Raw genomic sequence first — 19,356 nt, forward strand, 5'->3', positions numbered from 1 at the left:
TTATCTTAGGCACAAACGTTTTGTGTCTATGCAAATATCTAGAAGGATCACAATTAAGAGATGTCATGTAGGTAATTTATCTTAAAACAAGTATTGATTAATGATATTATGATTTTGATCCATCATATATATATCATAAATATAATTTTATTTTTGCTTCAAAATTTAATTTTCAAAAATCAGAAAAAAAAGGCCATATCCTTTATTCCAAAAGAGTATATAAGATAGACAATATTCTTTGTCATAGATATCGATGACTGATTTCACGACTCAAATCTATAACTTATAGATCATATAACTATAACTTTAACATATTAATTTAAAGAATAACAAAACACAAATATCATGAGCAATCGAACAAGAAATATAACTATCTATGCTTCACAATATTATACTCCTCTATTTCAAGAAAATAGTCCTATATTGAGAAGTGAAATGTAGTCAACCTAATTTCGACAAAAGTATTTAGCTAACGTTATGATTCCAATAAGATTAATATTAACTTCGTGATAACTTTATCATTTCTTCAAAGCCCTCGATTAAACCCTATTTTGCAAAAAAAAAAAAAAAAAGCCAAAAAAGAAAACAAGAATGGCCGGTGCCTCCCTTCTTCATCTGTCAAAGACTCAATTTTTTTCAACATTTCAATATCTTCTTCTTCATAGTTTCTCTCTCTACACCTCTGTCTCCATAAAAATATATAAATTTGTCTGAATTTTCTTCTTTTTTTTGTTCTTGATTTTCGTATATATATACTGTCTCTCTGTATATCTGCAAAAAAAAAAAGAATATCAAAAAAATAATTAGTACGGTACAATCATTTTCCAGGCAAAGGGAGAAAAGGGGAGGTCCAAAATATACAATCTTGGAACCCCATTACTTCAATTATTCACTTCCTTTTTGGTGTACCACTTTTTCATATTTCGCCAGCTTTGCATAACCCCTTTTTCTTCTGTGTTTTGAATACCCTTTTGGTTTATCTTCTCTGTGGAGGGAGAGTTTTTGCTGCATAGATCTCTCTGTAGAGGAGGAATAGGTGTGTTTTCTTAATCATTTTGAGGGTTTTTGATCATTTGGGGTTTTTCGATTGTCCTTGCTCAGATCTTGTTTTTGTGAATTGAATTGATGTGATGTGTTTATTTTGGTCTAATTATTTTGTTGTTGTTGTTGTTGTTGTTTTTGAATAATCTGATGAGTGAAGATCTGTGCTTTAGTTTAGTTTTGAGGTATTGAGGAATTTGATTAATTGATATGCTGGATTTTGTTTGATCTGTTCATTCTATTGGTTGATTAAAGATGAACTCTTTTGTTTAAATTTGTCAAATGTTGTTTTGGAGAATGGTCATTTGACTTTTGTTTTTGGTTAAAATTTGTGAATTTTGGATGAGTATGTTTGATTATTAGGTGATCTTGCAAAAGATCATTACTTTCTGGTGTATGTTATGTATGAATTTTGATGAACTGATTATTGAGTTTTTGAATGGAGCGGAATGGATATTGAGGATTCATGTAGCTGATCCCAGCTTAGCTTGGGATTGAGGTCTACTAGTAGTTACTTAGATTGGGCTATAGGAAAGTTAAGTTAAGAAGCATGCAATGTTGCTGATGTAACAATGCTTCTCTGCGTCCTTGATAGTTCGTCTCATTCTGAGCATAGCTGGTTCAATGAGCATAGAGGAAGATATGTTAATTGAGGATGTTTGTTGTATATCTTTTACCGGTTTCTTAATTGTTTGGAATTTGCAGTGAATTAATGTTGGTGATGGATTTACTGTTAGTCTGTTTTTTAAAACAGAGAGTTCTATAGGAAGTTGCCAAAAGCAGAAGACGGAGGAACTTTTAAAGTGTGCAAGAGAGCCAAAGGAAAACTAAGAAGGCTATGAGTAAAGCTAGAGGGGAAGCTCAAGATGGCTGGTACCAAAAGTTAGGGACACGAGAAGGGGAGAAAGACATGTTTAAACTAGCATGATTGATTAATAAAAAGGATAAGAATTTAAACATGGGGAAGTGTATTGAAGATGATTCTCACCAAGTGTTGATAGTAGATAGGTCAATGAGAGATAGAGAGTTGATCACTTGTTCAACTCGAACCAAAAGAATAACATTTTGGACCTCCACACGTCCGTACACGATAGAAACTGTAGTTACACTCGTAGAATTAGGCCGACAGGAGTAAATGATGCCATGAGAAATATGAGGACTAGAAAAGCGTGTTGGCATAATATTATTCCCTCATGGGTATGGAAGTGTTTCGGAGAGGTTGGAGTATAATAACTAACTGAGCTATTGAATGCAATACTAAGAAGTGGTAGAATTTCCAACGAGTGGAGAAAGGTGGTAGAATTCCCAATGAGTGGAGAAAGAGTATTGATTTCAAGGGGATGAAGTTGATTTAAAATCACATAGAAGGAAGTTGTCTCAAAAGAATTGCAATTTCTTGAAATAAATGCAGACTTAGGTAAAGATAGGTTATAATGGAAGATATAGATGTCTACTGGTTGAGAAAAGGTTTTGGTCTTGTTAGTATGTTGATTTTGAGCTTATTGCTTTTGTAGGATATTTGACCTTATCATAGATTTCACTATATATAATTTATTCTCTGTTTTTCTTTTGGTATGGTATGACATGATCTGAACTTAAATGGGAAAAAACTTGGTCGGTGAGGACTCATAAAGCTGATTCTAACTTGTATGGGACTGACACGTAGTAGTAGTGGTAGTAGTGCTTGTAGTATGATTTCTAGCTTCTTAATAAGTTGTGGAACAAACATTGGGAAGTTGAAGAAACTGTATCATGGCTTCAAATATGAAGAACTTTCTGTTTTAGGATTGATTTGTTCTTATGAAGATTTCATTCTGATGTGTTACTGTAAACATCAATTTATTTCCTAAGTTGTTGCATTTTCAATTTGGTCTATATTCCACTAATACTTATTACTCTCATTTTCCATTTTACAGTTGGTTTTGTCAGAATATTGAGATAGCTGTGGTTAGAAACTTCAGCATTCCAGTTTCCTTTGTTGAAAGAAGTGGTAACAAGGAGGACTTTGCACAATGTCTGGCTCTGTGAAAACTTTGGATCCTGCATTTCAGGGTGCAGGTCAAAGAGTGTATCCTTAACCGAGTTTGGTTCGTTGGTATTTCTTGAATTCATACTATTTACAGGAAGTCGTAAGGTGTTTAGTTGTGGTCTGACTGTTTAGTAGTCCTTGTAATTTTATCTTAATTATTTATTATTTAAACTTGGTCTGCTCAGAAATTTTGAAGTTCAGTTTCAACTTAACTTTATCTAGAGGGACTGAAATTTGGAGAATTGAGGATTTCCAACCAGTTCCTTTGCCAAAATCTGATTATGGTAAATTTTACTCCGGAGATTCATACATCATCTTGCAGGTACATATATTGATATACAACTTTTTGGTTTATTTTACACCGTGTTATCTTTACGGAATGTTTGCATTTATATGTCAGACAACTTCAGGAAAGGGTGGTGCTTATTTGTATGATATACATTTCTGGCTTGGAAAGAATACTAGTCAGGTATGAACTCAGTTTCATTCTTCCTTATAGATTAGCTTATGTTATTTTTCTGTTTTTTAAAGTGGATGATTTGTTAGGATGAAGCTGGAACTGCAGCTATCAAAACAGTGGAGCTTGATGTGGTCCTTGGAGGGCGAGCAGTACAGTATCGAGAAGTCCAAGGTCACGAAACTGACAAATTTTTGTCATACTTCAAACCATGTATTATACCTCTGGAGGGTGGTGTTGCATCTGGGTTCAAGAAACCAGAGGAGGAAGAATTTGAAACAAAGCTGTATATTTGCAAGGGTAAACGAGTAGTAAGGATGAAGCAGGTATGTCTTAACAACTTGTGTGTGAGATCATCAGGACTTGCGTAGTTTATTTGGATTGTGGTTGAATTGATTATAACCGAGTTGAAAATATTGTCACTTGTCAGGTTCCATTCTCCCGGTCCTCTCTAAATCATGATGATGTGTTCATTCTGGACACTAAAGACAAGATATATCAATTCAATGGTGCAAACTCCAATATCCAAGAAAGGGCCAAAGCATTGGAAGTTATTCAGTTTTTGAAGGAAAAATATCATGAGGGGACGTGTGATGTTGCAATTGTTGGTACGTTGCCATGGAAAATTATAAGAGAAGTGGATCAAGTTGAATATATTTCTGCACTTTCTTTATCTTAATTTAACTTGCGTTGTTTGAATCTGATTGGTAAAAAGGTTATTCTGGTATATCTTGCAACTAATACTTAAGCATTTGGTAGCATTTCAATTTTCAAGTGTACTTTCATATGAAAAGTAACTGCCTAATATCATTCTTAACTTCTGTTAATTTGACCATCAAAATCAAAGTAGGAAGCTGATATCGGGATGGATGGAGCAAGTACTATTTTTATACAATATTTGAAACTTTTCACAAATGTATTCCGAGATACTATGCTTATAAAAATAATGTGTTCCTAGATATTATGTTTAAAACCTTTGGTGGAAAGTTTTCAAATAGTGTTCTCTATGGAATGCTTCTATGCTTTTAAGCATATTATGTGTGCCACAATTGATTTGATTCATGAGAACAATGAATAAAATATTTCAAAATGTGCAAAAGATGTGATTAATAAATTTGGGTGAATTTTGTTTTACATGAATGCTTCTTGTGTGAAAGAACAATTTTTTATATCTTTGCTAATAGATATTGTGGGAGAGAATCATTCGATTCAACTAAAAGGCGGAACTAAACTGCTTACACCCATGAAAAAGATCTGATCAACCAAGATAGGGAACAAACGTTAAAACTTAGAAAGCTATAGGGGGAATAATCTATCATTATGATGTCAACACCATGCAGATTGGGTTGGATAGAGTCAATATGTTCGTTTATCCATCATGTGTGGCGCCTAACATATCACTCTTTTGTTACTCCCTAAATTTTTACGAAATAACTCTGGGCTTGACTACTCCTTCTTACTTCTCTTATGTATATCTCAGATGATGGAAATTTGCAAGCTGAGTCTGATTCTGGATCATTCTGGGTTTTGTTTGGTGGATTTGCTCCAATTAGCAAAAAGGTTATTACTGAAGATGATATTGTTCCCGAGAAGACACCTCCTAAACTTAGCAGGTATTGTTGCCTCCTTTTATCTTATGTTTGTTATTAGGTTGGTGACTCAATTGTAACTTGTTAGTAATTCATATTGGCAACTTTGAGTCCCCTTTTTTGGGGGGATAGTCAAAGGACATTTTTTAGTTCTGCACGCTACATGTGTGGCTTAGTGATCAATGATGTGGGTTGAGACCCATGAGGTCTCAAGTTCAAATCCCAGTGGAAACAAAAATACTAGGTGATTTATTCCAATGTATCCAACCCTTAGTTGACAATGTTATGTGATACTCGTGGTGGTAGGAGGTAGCTGTACCCTATGAAGTTAATCAGTTGAGGCGTAGGAAAGCAGAACTTTGAGTTCCTTGAGTGATCCATAGTTTATCTAGGAGCAAACTATTTATGATTTATCTTGTTAGATTTAGCCAGTGTTGTGAATGGCGAGCGCCTCATCGCCAAAGGCGACATACAAAAGCGACCCATGGCGATCTAATGGCGACAAAAATGGCCCGCCTTTTTTATTTAATTTTTCTTTAAAGATTTGACTTAACGATATTAGTCAAAATTAGGTTTTTTTTTTCTATTTTCCAAATTTGCTGCTGCGCGACTCCTTTTTAGTATCTACTATTGGTTTTTGAATTGAATATTTGCTAATATGTGTTATTACTATTAAGATTTTGGATAAAATATGCAATTAAATATTTTTAATTTTTGGTATTCATTGGCGCCTTGATTCAAAAAGGCAAGCGCCTCGCCGCGTGGCGAGGCAGGCCCTTGTCGCCTTTCGCCATCCAAAACACTGGATTTAGCATGTTCTGGATTGTTGTCTCTTACTGATATTATAAATGTTCTTATTTGAGGGAAATGGTTTTAGATTTTCAATGATGCTAAGAGGTAAAGATTAGTCATACTATAGAAGTAGTATACACCTAGCCTGGATCCTCGGGGCTGATTACAAACCGGACGAAGTGAAAGAACTATGAGATGAGATCATTTGCGTTCAAATTCAATTGGTTCTTGCATATTTGAAGTGATCGAAGCTAGCTGGTTACTGGTCGAGTTTGGGATAATAGTTATCAAAAGAAGAATCACTAGAACCACATTTCCTTGATCTTGGTATATGTTGTTAGACACAAAGAAGAAAAGAAAGAAGATAAAATTTGAGAGATGTGCCTTGTGTTCAGGCCCTGAAGACCGGGGATGACATTGGAGGAATTACTTTTCTGATTTGCATCCCTTATCAACTCATGGGCATGTGAAAACTGAATAACTTTCATTGATGAAGTTTGACAAGTTTATGGTTGATGTATTCTTGCACGGTGCTGGTTGCAATCATTGCTGGACATCTCCTAGAGAATATCCCTGTTGGAAGATTTGAAGAGGTTGTTTTGTTGGGATATTGTGTGGGGGGTGGGAGGGATGTAATGGTAGAATGTCCGAGAGGAGCTTGAATGTTTTGGACTTGGGATCAGTGAATACATAAATATTGGCCGGAAAAATAAGCAAGGAAATGAAGATGCATGATGGGATATTTGGAATTTTGTTTTGTCGGGTGCATGTCGTGTATTATCAGCTCATGTTCTATCTATGGTTTATGATGATGCATATCAAAATTATTTAACATCCTTGATTGACCTTGAACTGCTGAACATGACTTCTTCATGGTAGAAGATCTTTACACTGAATCGCTCTAATTAATTCTCTCGTGTTTTCCATTTCTATGTCTATTGCAATGCCCTTATGCTTGCTACTTTCTCATCACTGAATTTTTTATATCAACCTTATGCTGGTGTTGCTGCTGAAGCTGATTGCTTCCTCATTTTGCAGCATCACTGATGGTCAAGTCAGTCCTGTAGATGGTGAACTTTCAAAGTCTAGCTTGGAAAACAATAAATGCTATCTTTTGGATTGCGGTGCTGAGGTGTTTGTTTGGATTGGTCGTGTAACTCAACTGGAGGAGAGGAAAGCTGCCATTCAAACTGCAGAGGTAGAATTGTTTAGTCCACATGTTAGTTATTTGATACGACTTTTAGTTGCTAAATGGCTTGTGATATCCCCAGGAATATCTTGTCTCTGAAAATAGACCCAAGGCAACGCGTGTAACCCGGGTTATTCAAGGTTATGAAACCCATTCATTCAAGTCCAACTTTGACTCTTGGCCATCAGGATCTGCACCTGCCCCTGAAGAGGGAAGAGGAAAAGTAGCAGGTAAATTTTTTCTCTACTTGTGAAGTGTAATGTTGTTTGGTGCCAGTAGTTCTAAGTTCTCGCATCTTTACAGCTTTGCTGAAGCAGCAAGGTGCTGGCGTCAAAGGTGCCAGCAAAAGTGCTCCTGTAATTGAGGAAGTGCCTCCGTTGCTTGAAGAGGGTGGAAAATTAGAGGTCTGATCAGCACTGTTATTTCCATTTCTTCACCAATGTGTGTTGATATAACCAGCTTGTTTTACTAAAAATATGAGATTTATTAGGTATGGCGCATAAATGGTAATGCAAAGACACCTGTCCCAAAAGAAGATATTGGTAAATTCTACAGTGGAGATTGCTATGTGGTTCTCTACAACTACCATTCTCATGAAAGGAGAGACGATTACTATCTATGTTGGTGGATTGGAAAGGATAGTATTGAGGTAATGTGGATTGTCACTGCAATTCAAGGGTCCATGCATTTCTTCCCATAAATTTTATTTGATAATTAAGTTGATATGCCATGCATCTGAGAATTATAGTTATCATTTGTTTTAACTTGCTTGTGAGCTAGCCCTTCATGGACCTGGTGAAAAAAGGAAATGAAACCAAAAAATGTAATGCAAAGGAAACGAAACAAAAAAATATAATGGTACATCTAAGAACTTCAATTGTGTAAATGATTCTCATATGTTTGTACTTGTGAACTGTTCTTTAATTTGATTAGCGTGGAGATAGTTATAAAAGAAAGTCTTACCTAAAAAAGGATTTATTACACTAGAGTGAGGTAGATGTGATTTTAATAATAGATAAAGTGCTTTAAAGTGAGGTTTGTAGTAAGAATGCACTTCTAGGAATAAGTAATTTACTGGAATAATACTATTTGTTTTAGTTTGTAATGGTAGGAGATTCTGATCTTCTCCACCAGGGGAAGGGGTCAAAGTGAAATTGAAAGAACTAAAAAAACCAGCCATGGCTTTCATCTAGTACCCCCCTTTCTTAGTTTGTGTACCATCTTTCTGCTTTCTTGGAGATAGGTAGTGAGTCTAAAGGACTTATCCAGTTTCCATATGTGATAAAGTTGTGTCTTGATACAGGAGGACCAAATCACGGCTGCTCGATTGGCCAGTACAATGTGCAATTCACTCAAAGGAAGACCTGTGCTGGTATTACTTGTCACATATTGGTTGTCTCTCTCTAAAGTTGGCAAGGTTTTAATTCGACACTAAACATTGTCCAGGGTCGAGTGTTTCAAGGGAAAGAACCTCCACAGTTTGTTGCAATCTTCCAGCCCATGTTGGTCCTTAAGGTACGTCGTCATACAGCATAATACAGGCTGCTGTTGCTGCAGTACTTGATTTACATCATCAATAGCCCTGATGAATTTTGATTTTCCTCAGGGTGGTTTGAGCACTGGCTACAAAAACTATATTGCTGACAAAGGCTTGAATGATGAAACCTATACTGCTGATTCAGTTGCACTTATTCGGTTATCTGGAACTTCTGTGCATAATAACAAAGCGGTTCAAGTGGATGCTGTAAGCTTATGACCTTCAACTTTTTCTTCTTGTTTTGGTCTATAAGGTTGCAGATTATCTTAATTGTTTTAGTATTTGAAGCAGATAATATCCTTTCTTCCTACAGTACCTGTTCTCCTATAATTATCTTGTTGATGTTACTTCATATGATATGCCAACCTGTTTTTAGATAGATGAGTAGCTACTCCCCAGGTTGATAACTTGATATAATCTTTCTTCGAGTCTTCACATCTCTTTTTCACATCTGGTATTAGTCCTCAGTATCCACCCCGTTGTTCTTGAGCTTATTTTGCTTCAATACTAAATAATGCCTTCAAGGGCAAATTACGGATTTTCTGCAACTAGTGGTTCTCTTGATGTACAAGTGTTTTTTATAATCCGTAAAAGGAACCAGTAATGCCAGAATGATTCTTACATGGACATTTATGTTCTCAAACCAGAACAAAGAACTCTTTACGAACATCAGACTGAATATCAGTGTAGTACAGCTACAAAGCCTTAGTCCCAATCGTTGACGTCTACTATGTAAATCTTTTGTATTTTTTGCAGTTATGATATCATTGAATTAGCCTTAATCCCAATCGTTGACGTCTACTATGTAAATCTTTTGTATTTTTTGCAGTTATGATATCATTGAATTATACTTGATTGTGTTGGTAATGATGAGAGCCCATTAATTCTAATTCAGACAACTTGTCTGGCTTTGTCGATGACTGTATTCTGTGATTAGTGAAAGTTGCAGTTCTCTTAGTATACAAATTACTGTGAACTTATAAAAATAAAATTTTCTACGGGGATTGCTTATTTTTATTTTTTTCTGTGTCGGAACTGTCAGGTGCCAAGTTCACTGAACTCTAATGAGTGTTTTCTTCTGCAATCTGGCTCTTCATTATTCAGTTGGCATGGTAACCAGAGTTCTTATGAGCAGCAGCAATTAGCAGCAAAGGTTGCAGAATTCTTGAAGGTGAGATGTTTATTGAAACTGGAAAGACTTCTCACCTTTTTCCCATCATTCTCTTTATGACTAGGAAGGGTTCAATCTTTTAAGTACTCCGGGAGAAATTGCTTATGGTTTTGCTTTGAAATATTCAAAGACTTGAGGTGAATTTAAGTTTCTTTTCTCATAGGCAGATCCCCACTGAGTTAATGTGAGTTCCGCTAGATATAGAATAAATTACCATGAAATGAAGTGTATAGTTGTCTACAGTATATGTGAGTTTTGTATGGTGAAAGTTGCTTGAAGTTGTTATCTGGCAATCCTCATCATTTGAGTGCTAGCATGGAGGGTAATAATCTACTCCAGTTGGACAAAATGTCACGTTTTATCCTGCTTAAAATTTTGGTAATTTTTTTTTTGGCAAATGTCTCGAGCAGATTCCACTCAGTTCATAAGAGTTCACCTTGTGTGACTGGTTGTGCTTGTATGATGGTATCATTATGTCTGTGCTTGATGAAGGATGCATCTATTTTCATTAGTCATTAATAAATGTCTCCATATGCATGAAACATTTCTTTTACTTTGATGCTGTAGAACGATTTTAAATGCACTTTGTAAGAAAGCGAAACCATCTTAAAATGCACTAATTGAGAGATGATGCAGTGAAATTTCATAAACTTACCTTGATCAAATTACAGTCGTCAGGTTGTTATACAGTAACATCGTGACTGAATAACTATTTGAAATATGAAAAATGCAAGCATAGCCTGCATCTGTTAAGATGTATATCCACGGTGGTGAAATTTTAGCAAAATATACAGCATTATAGCTAGAAATGATTGCATGGACACCTCTTCATCTTCATTGGTTTTGACTAGTGTTTCAGCTTTTCTTTTTTACCTGGAATGAATAATGAAATAATCAAGAAAGTGGCTACCAACCTCAAATTTCATATGATTGTTCTTGCCGCTGACTTTTCGTTGCAATCACAAAAGGCTGAAGTTTCATTACTTAGTTTCGTGGATATTAAGCGTATACTTTTATGATTTCTAGCTTGTAGCAGATAGCATAGCTTTGATTTGTGTGTTGTACCGGTTGTGTAGTTTTAAGTATCCACATGCATATTGACATCCACTCTGAAATTGTGAAGAAGATATCCCCAATCGATATGCCTCATGTTTGTGTATGTCCTGCACTGGACTAATGTACTTAATTTTTTGTGCAACTTCAGCCAGGAGCAACAGTGAAACACACTAAAGAAGGAACAGAGAGCTCTGCTTTCTGGTTTGCCCTTGGAGGAAAACAAAGTTATACCAGCAAGAAAGTGGCTCCAGAAGTCTCCAGGGATCCCCACTTGTTTGCTTATTCATTTAATAAAGGTATGCCTATTATTCTATAATTCTTTTGATTTTTTATTAGCTTTCATCTGCTAACGATCTTTTTAATGATTTGCATGTTATCACATTGATATCCAGGAAAATTTGAGGTAATGTTCTACAGTACAAGTGTAAAATTTCTCACTTTCTGCTCCATCCTTTTACTGTGTTTTTAAAATTTGTTCTCTACTCATTTGATAGGTTGAAGAAATCTACAACTTTGCTCAAGATGATTTATTGACCGAGGATGTCTTACTACTCGACACACATGCTGAAGTGTTTGTTTGGGTTGGTCAGTCAGCAGACTCCAAAGAAAAGCAGAGCGCTTTTGAAATTGGACAGGTAATTCACAAGGCTATCATAGGCATTTACAATTATGCAAGCATGTTTTTAATTAACATTTTAATCCACTAATATGATTACAGAAATACGTGGAGATGGCTGCATCTTTGGAAGGATTATCACCAAATGTTCCACTCTATAAAATCACAGAAGGAAATGAACCTTGCTTTTTTACAACATTTTTCTCATGGGATCCTGCAAAAGCCAGTGTAAGTGACTAAACCTTTAGTCTGATTGTCATTATGAGTCCTCCTGGCATGAACTCGTAGACACTATGTTGATGCCATAGAAGAGTTCCATTAGTCATCCTTTATTTAAACATTTCTTTTATGATTTCGGAGAGGATGGGGAGATGAGGTGCAATTTTTACATGGAACTGATAAGTTGTACAGTATTGTATTTGCATGCTGAACTCAATTACCATTTCAGCTTTGATGACTAGACCCTGCAGTATTTGTATATGTGTTTTTGAACAACTGATAACGATAGACTGATGACATATTTGGATACCTGTTTCTGATCCTTAAACCAAAATCATGCAGTTATTATAAATCATCTTGTACAAGATACTGAATGATCTCTCTTAGAGAAGATCTCACACAATAGCTTTGAAGTAGGGACTAAACAAGCATATTGAAGCTTCTTCTTTCTCACTGTTGAAGGCAAAGTTACTTTCCATGAGGGTGAAACTTTTAAATAGTCATTTTAACTACAATATATTTGTGGTTGTAACTTATTGGTTCATCAATTATCTCACCTCTAATAGTTCTATAATCTGTATATTGCACTAACCTTCCTATTTAACCAGGCTCATGGAAACTCATTCCAGAAGAAGGTTATGCTACTCTTTGGGGTTGGTCATGCTTCAGAGGTAATTTCTTGACTTCATTTAAGCAATGATGGGTTTATGCCCAATTTTTTTCGTATTTGCAAATGTTTTCTCATTTCCATTTCTGTCATTGTAAGACTACTGAAATCTGTGAATCATGTAATTTATGATTCCTTTCAGAGACCAATGTATAGCATATGTGACTACTTTTTCCTGTCTAAGCTGGCCATTGTAGAATGAAGAAAATCTTTTTGGTTGTGCAAGTGTCATATCTCTGTGTGGGTTTTCTTTAGAATCATAATATAGAGCCCCCTCCCTCTCCCCTTTGGGGTGGTTAAATAGAAAAACTAAAAGAAAGTGATATTAGAAAATAAAGACCGTGGAATAGGAGAACGACAATTGCCAAAAAATGCAATGGATATTTGGGTACCAAAATGTTACAGATTATGAGTGTGTACATAAGTAAAATATTCTGTGTAGATATCATGGTTATTAAGCAGTAGTTGTTAACGGTTGATTCTGTCATTATCAATCAAATGTGGAATGCGATAAATCTCAGATGTTCAAAAAATCCCAATGTGCTAACAGCCTGCTCTATATTTCAGAATCAGCAAAGGTCAAATGGGGCAGGTGGGCCAACCCAAAGGGCTTCAGCGTTAGCTGCTTTAAACTCGGCTTTCAGTTCCCCATCTCCCCCAAAATCTGGTTCTGCACCGAGGCCTGCTGGAGCAAGTCAGGCTTCTTCACAAAGAGCAGCTGCAATAGCTGCATTATCTAACGTTCTTACAGCTGAGAAAAAGCAGTCGAGTGAGAGTGGTTCTCCTGTCCAATCAAACAGAAGCTCACCTGTACGATCAAGCAGAAGCTCTCCTGTTCGATCAGTAGACTCTGGCCCTGCTGGTATTAAAATCTGTTTTGCTCTTCCTTTTGCTATTATACCGACTTCAAAATCTCTTTTTTCTCTTAATCTTGTGCTTTTAATTCATAATTTTAAGTGCTTGTGCATGCATTTACATAAATTATTGTGCTTATGCTATCAGTTGATGTTATTGAGGGAAGTATTGACTGCATGAAAAGTGAAAGTTGACTGTTTCTATGGAAAATCAAATCATTCTACTTAAAATTACCTTTAAGTTCAGCTCTTTAAGTGGTTTGACATACCTGAATGTTTACTTTTCCACCAAAGCAGAAAGTGATCTTTCTACTGCTGAGGTCCAAGATTCCGAAAAAGTTTCAGAACCTAAGGAGATTGTTGAGCCTGCTGAAACTAATGGGTCAGAACCAGAGCAGGATGAGGGTGGAAATGAAAGTGGTCAAGCTATATTTAGTTATGAACAGCTGAAGGCTAAATCTGACAACCCTGTCACCGGGATTGATTTTAAGCGAAGAGAGGTTTGTAGCTCAACCATTCTTTGGCATTCCTCATATGATGTAATTACTCCTATACATATCATATAACAAATAGTTCTCACAAGTCCATAAAATCAGTCGAATCTGAAGCCAATATCTCTTTGCACTAATACAATAAATACTCGAATACTTTTTAAGGCATAATACATAATCAAACATTCGACTTGGTCTCAACTGACAATTAAACACTTCAACTTGTCCCCACTGTTTCTCGTGGACTCCTGACGTTAACGTGACACATAAATTTTGGAGGTGTCTAGATAAGCATTTTGTGAGTTGGTGTTCAACTGGCTCTGTGGAGACAAGTTGAGGTGTTTAGAGGTGCATACTTAAAATTGGAGTGTTTTCTCGTCAGCTGAGGTCAAGTTCAAGTTTGAGTGTATGTTTTATGTATAATGCCTACTTTTAAGTCCTACAACATCGCTGAGCTCCATCTTTCTTTTCTGATATTCTCTTCCAGGCCTATCTATCGGATGAAGAATTTATGTCTGTACTTGGTATGAAGAAAGAAGCATTCTACAAGTTGCCTAAATGGAAACAAGATATGCACAAAAGGAAAACTGATCTCTTCTAGATCCTGCATCGGAGAAACCAAATGGCCTGTTGCTATCTTGTTGTTGCAATTCTCGACATCCGTTCCCATGTTTCTTGCCAGAGCAACCTACTTTTATAGGTACATATTGCCTGGATCGTGTATGTAGCATTTTTTTTCATTTGCTTCTCTCAATGACCATAGCTCCTGGTAGTTTTATTTTTACGATTTTGTGATGCCTGCTTGAAGTTTGGTTTTTTTCGATTGGAAATCAGCAGTCAGGTGGTTGATTCTTTGATTTGATCAGTGTATCCGAGTTTGTGTTCATTGAAGTCATGTATTTTGTTAATTAAAAGGGTGTATACATTATGTTGTAACCTATACAAAAAGGAATATAACATTTGGGGTTTGCCATCAAGAGACCTTTGTGGCTCTGCTCTTGTTTTCGTTTTTTAAACGGTTGTATCCCAGGCCAGCTTGCATGCAGCTCGACTATTCCACCGAGGGCGATGCTTTGGTTCCTGAATTACTTATAAGTTCACATATTGGCCATAGATATTTATATCATATGTATTTGAGGTTTGTTTGGTTGCTAAATCAAAAGGACATTGTATCAAGAGTTAATCTCTTGGTGGTTTGCAATTCCATTATTGGAGAGTTTTGTTGAACAACTTTGTTAATGTTTAATGATTTACATTTATAATTAAGTGGTGTTGCTTGTAACAATTTTTTAAAATTTTTAATTCTTTTGGGATCAAGTATTGAGCTTTGTGCAATACCTCTATTTTCTCTTTCCCTTAGTCGCGAGGGTTTAGACTACAAGGGTTTATTGTATGCAATCGTAGTCCGTATGCAACCTTAGTCCGTAAGCTATGCCTCAATCCAAAACAAGCTTTCAAACTCATATTATGTACCAAATAAAAATATTAGTAAAAATCAAGATACATATGTATATAAATTGCTATTTATAATAGCAGTAGTATTGTAACTTCATGTTTTTACAGTCAAATATTTTTTAGAAGGAAAAATTACATAAATCAATACATTTTAAAAAATAATTATTGATTTTAGCGATACTTTTTATTTATTACTATTTGTAGTAATGTTTTGTTAAATTTGTAATATGTATTAAAAGTGAATTATGTATGCATTATATATGAATTCTAATTATTTTTGAAATATATCATGTTTGTTTGGTAAAAAAATTTCACATTGCATTATAAGTGTATTAAAATGTGTGATAAATGTATTATTCATCATTAAAATTTGTATTATATGTGAATAATAAATTATTCTTTGTAATATATATTAAACTTGTATTATAATTGAATTAAAAGTGATCAAGTGAAAAAAAATATAATATTGCTACAAATAGTAAATATTTTTTTATTATAATATATTTTTACATATATATACTACTAACAAAAAATATTTACCATTTATAGCAATAATATTTTTTTTTCATTTAATCACTTTTAATTCATTTATAATACAAGTTTAATACATATTACAAAGAACAAGTTATCATTTACATATAATACAAGTTTTAATGATAGTCAATACATTTATCACACATTTTAATACACTTATAATATAATGTGTCTAATTTTACCACAAACATAATATATTTCAAAAAACAATTATAATTCATATAAATTACATGCATAATTCAATTTTAATACATATTGCAGATTTAACATAGTATTGCTATAAATGGTAATAAATAAAAAGTACAGCTAAAATTTGTAATTATTTTTTAAAATATATAAATTTATGTAATTTTTCCAATAACAATGTCCAAAACCAACGTGAGACTAAATTTTCATTTCGGAGATATCACCTATATATAAAAGAAAATTTCGTCCATCTTATCTTTATCTTTAGTAAAGTCTGTATTGATTTCAAGAAAATGAATTTTTTACTTGTCATTTTAATTTACATAAATTTCTTTTAACACTTTCACTTATCATAGTTTCATCTTTTGAGAAAAAAAAACATTGGAAAAAAGAATATTAAGCAGCATGTATAATTTTCTTTTAGAATCTAACCTAAGTATGTTGTGACACGATAAAAGAACTAATAGTGGTTTCTAAATGCCAAAAGGAAAAAAAAAAGATGTTTCTTGGTAAACAATATGGACAAAACATCAAATAGAAAAATCAAGAAAATGGGGACTACAAGGTGAGAATGGATCTCCGAATATAATAATATATTTAGTTGTAACGACCCGTTTAGTCGTTTTGAGCAACAGACTTCAATTCTGGAAAAACTGGCAGAAGCGACGGACCCCACGATGGAACGTCATGGTCACGACGGACCGTCGAGGGTGTCTCGTCCCAAAACACTTAGAAATTCTGAAATTTGGGTGCTGAAATCGACTCTCTGAACTCTGTGACGGACACGCAGGACGGACCGTCATGGGCACGACGGACTGTCGCAGGGTCTCGTTTCAAAACACTTAGAAAATCTGAAATTGGGTACTGAAAATCGACTCTCTGAACTTCGTGACAGAATGGCAGGACGGACCGTCACAGGCGTGACGGACCGTCATAGATTGTTCAGTGGAAATTGACTCTCTGACTCTTGCGACGACCTGCAGGACGGACCGTCGCAGGCACGACGGCCCGTCACAGGTTGCGCAAATCCCAGGCAGAATCGGATTTCCTTACACGTTTTAAGGGACGTTTTTGGACTATTCTTTCCTTAATTATAGATTTCGTGGGTTTATATTAATAACTCAAATTCTTGGGGGTTAAAAGAGGTAACCCTAAGTTAATTAGTGGGGTATTATTGCCATCTTTTACACTTAATTATATGTTAACTAGGGTAAAAGAAAGAGGGTTTGAATAAAGAAAATAGAGAGAACAAGGAGAGAGAGAAATTGATCGATCAAGAGGCAGAGGAAATATCAAAGCTTGGGAAATTGCTTGTTGATTCCAATTCTTCGGTGGAGGTAGGTTATGGTTATTTCATGCTATTCGTAGTAAACTATTAATAGCGAATGATATGTGTTAGTAGTATTGTAAACCTTCTATATGCTTAATTGTATGCTTGTATGAATGATGTGATTATGTAATTGTGAATAAATAAGCATGATGAAGCTATTGAATCCCAAATCTTGAAAAGAAACCCTAATCTACTTTGTTAATGATGATGCCTTGGTATAAAAGAAGGCTTGATGAACGAAAGTGGTGAGATTAGGGGATCGGGTGCCACGTTCCGGTACCAGGATAGAATATATGGATCGGGTGTCACGTTCCGACACCAGGATAGAATATGGATCGGGTGCCACGTTCCGGTACCAGGATAGAATATGGATCGGGTGTCACGTTCCGACACCAGGATAGAATATGGATCGGGTGCCACGTTCCGGTACCAGGATAGCATATATGGATCGGGTGTCACGTTCCGACACCAGGATAGAATATGGATCGGGTGCCACGTTCCGGTACCAGGATAGAATATGGATCGGGTGTCACGTTCCGACACCAGGATAGAATATGGATCGGGTGCCACGTTCCGGTACCAGGATAGAATGAGGATCGGAGTGTCACGTTCCGACACCAGGATAGTATATTGAGGAGCGGAGTGTCACGTACCGACACGAGGGGAATAAAGATAATGAATCTTGAAATATGATAATATATCCAATCTAATGAACTAAATTCCCAAATGAGTATGATGAGGAGGTGTGAGTCCTCATTGATGTGCTTGGTGTTGTAACCAAGGGTTATGGTAACTGTAAATGCTGCATGCTAAGGATATTAGCTGATTTTATGATATTGCTTAATGCATACTGTTTTCTATTTTGAGTTGGCCGATGATATCTACTCAGTACCCGTGGTTTGTACTGACCCCTACTTTTATGTTTTTCTTCTTGTTATTTGTGGAGTGCAACAAACGTGCCGTCATCTTCGACTCAACAGTAACTCAAGCCAGTCTTCGTCACACCGGATCTTCAGGGTGAGCTAACGCTTCTAGCTTGGACTGGATCTTCTCCTTCATGTCTTGATGCCTTGAACTTCCGGCATGGACTAGCTTCTTATGTATTTTTAGCTTCTTAGAAACTCTTAGAATTAGTAGTTTAAAGTAGATGTTCTTGTGATGATGACTTCCAGGTTTTGGGAATAATAGATGTTGAATATTGATAGTTATTGAACTGGTTTTTTTTATTAATGAGTTTAAGTCTTCCGCATTACTTTCTGTTGCTATTACATTGAAATGTTAAGGTTTAGATTGGTTGGTTCGCTCACATAGGAGGGTAAGTGTGGGTGCCAGTCGCGGCCCGGATTTGGGTCGTGACAAAACTTGGTATCAGAGCATTAGGTTCGTTGGTCTCATCACACAAGAACAGGTCTAGTAGAGTCTTAAGGAACGGTAGGGGGACACCTTTACTTTTCCTTGAGAGGCTATAAGACTTTAGAAAAATTTCACTCTTTCATTCTTTCTTTCGTGCTACTACTTGAGTCCAATTGGTATCTAGGCGATACGAATTGGTATCTGACCATCTCCACTCTCTTTCGCAGATGGTTAGAACTAGAGCAACGACTACGCCAACACCAACATCGGCAAGACAAGAAGCGTCTGAGCCAGCCACTGGGGCTGTAGCTCGAGGAAGAACAGCGGCAAGGGGCCATGGTAGAGGTCGTGGGAGGACGTCCTCTAGGGGAAGAGGACAAACACCTAGCCCATCTGATACTAGGGCAGTGACTCCTCTACCGACTGAGGAGGTAATAAGAGAAGGGGAGGATGGGGAAACTGAACAAGTGCAAAATGAGGAAATGCCATCCCAACCTACCCTAGAGATGATCAATCAGGTTCTGGCTTATCTTAGCGGGTTGTCTGATCAGGGCCAGACACCCCCAGTGTTTTCTGCACCAGCACCTCAGGCTCCGGAGGTACAACATGCGGCTACTATGACTCCCCGCATGGATGTTCCATTGGAAATAGGCACGTTTCCACGTCTGACTACTGGCCCTATAATGACAAATGATCAGCATGAACTTTTCAGTAAGTTCTTGAAATTGAAACCTCCAGTCTTCAAGGGTGCGGAATCTGAGGATGCTTACGATTTTCTGGTTGACTGTCA

General features: G+C 36.0%; 1 protein-coding gene across 1 annotated transcript; it reads left to right on the plus strand.

Moving 5' to 3' along the window:
* The first annotated feature begins 326 nt into the window (after positions 1–326).
* Positions 327–14,685, plus strand: LOC101268090 (villin-2). The gene is made up of 23 exons (XM_004236560.5): positions 327–1,036; positions 2,958–3,109; positions 3,293–3,392; positions 3,471–3,539; positions 3,617–3,853; positions 3,958–4,135; positions 5,008–5,140; positions 6,947–7,106; positions 7,180–7,327; positions 7,401–7,501; positions 7,588–7,746; positions 8,401–8,469; positions 8,544–8,612; positions 8,704–8,841; positions 9,677–9,805; positions 11,010–11,157; positions 11,254–11,264; positions 11,356–11,496; positions 11,580–11,705; positions 12,305–12,367; positions 12,931–13,225; positions 13,515–13,717; positions 14,196–14,685. The coding sequence occupies exons 2-23, from the start codon at positions 3,054–3,056 to the stop codon at positions 14,307–14,309; spliced, it is 2,847 nt and encodes a 948-aa protein (XP_004236608.1). The 5' UTR covers positions 327–1,036; positions 2,958–3,053; the 3' UTR covers positions 14,310–14,685.
* The last annotated feature ends 4,671 nt before the right edge of the window (positions 14,686–19,356 follow it).

Source organism: Solanum lycopersicum, chromosome 4 (genome assembly GCF_036512215.1).
Source record: "Solanum lycopersicum chromosome 4, SLM_r2.1".
In the NCBI taxonomy this organism is placed as follows: Eukaryota; Viridiplantae; Streptophyta; class Magnoliopsida; order Solanales; family Solanaceae; genus Solanum; species Solanum lycopersicum.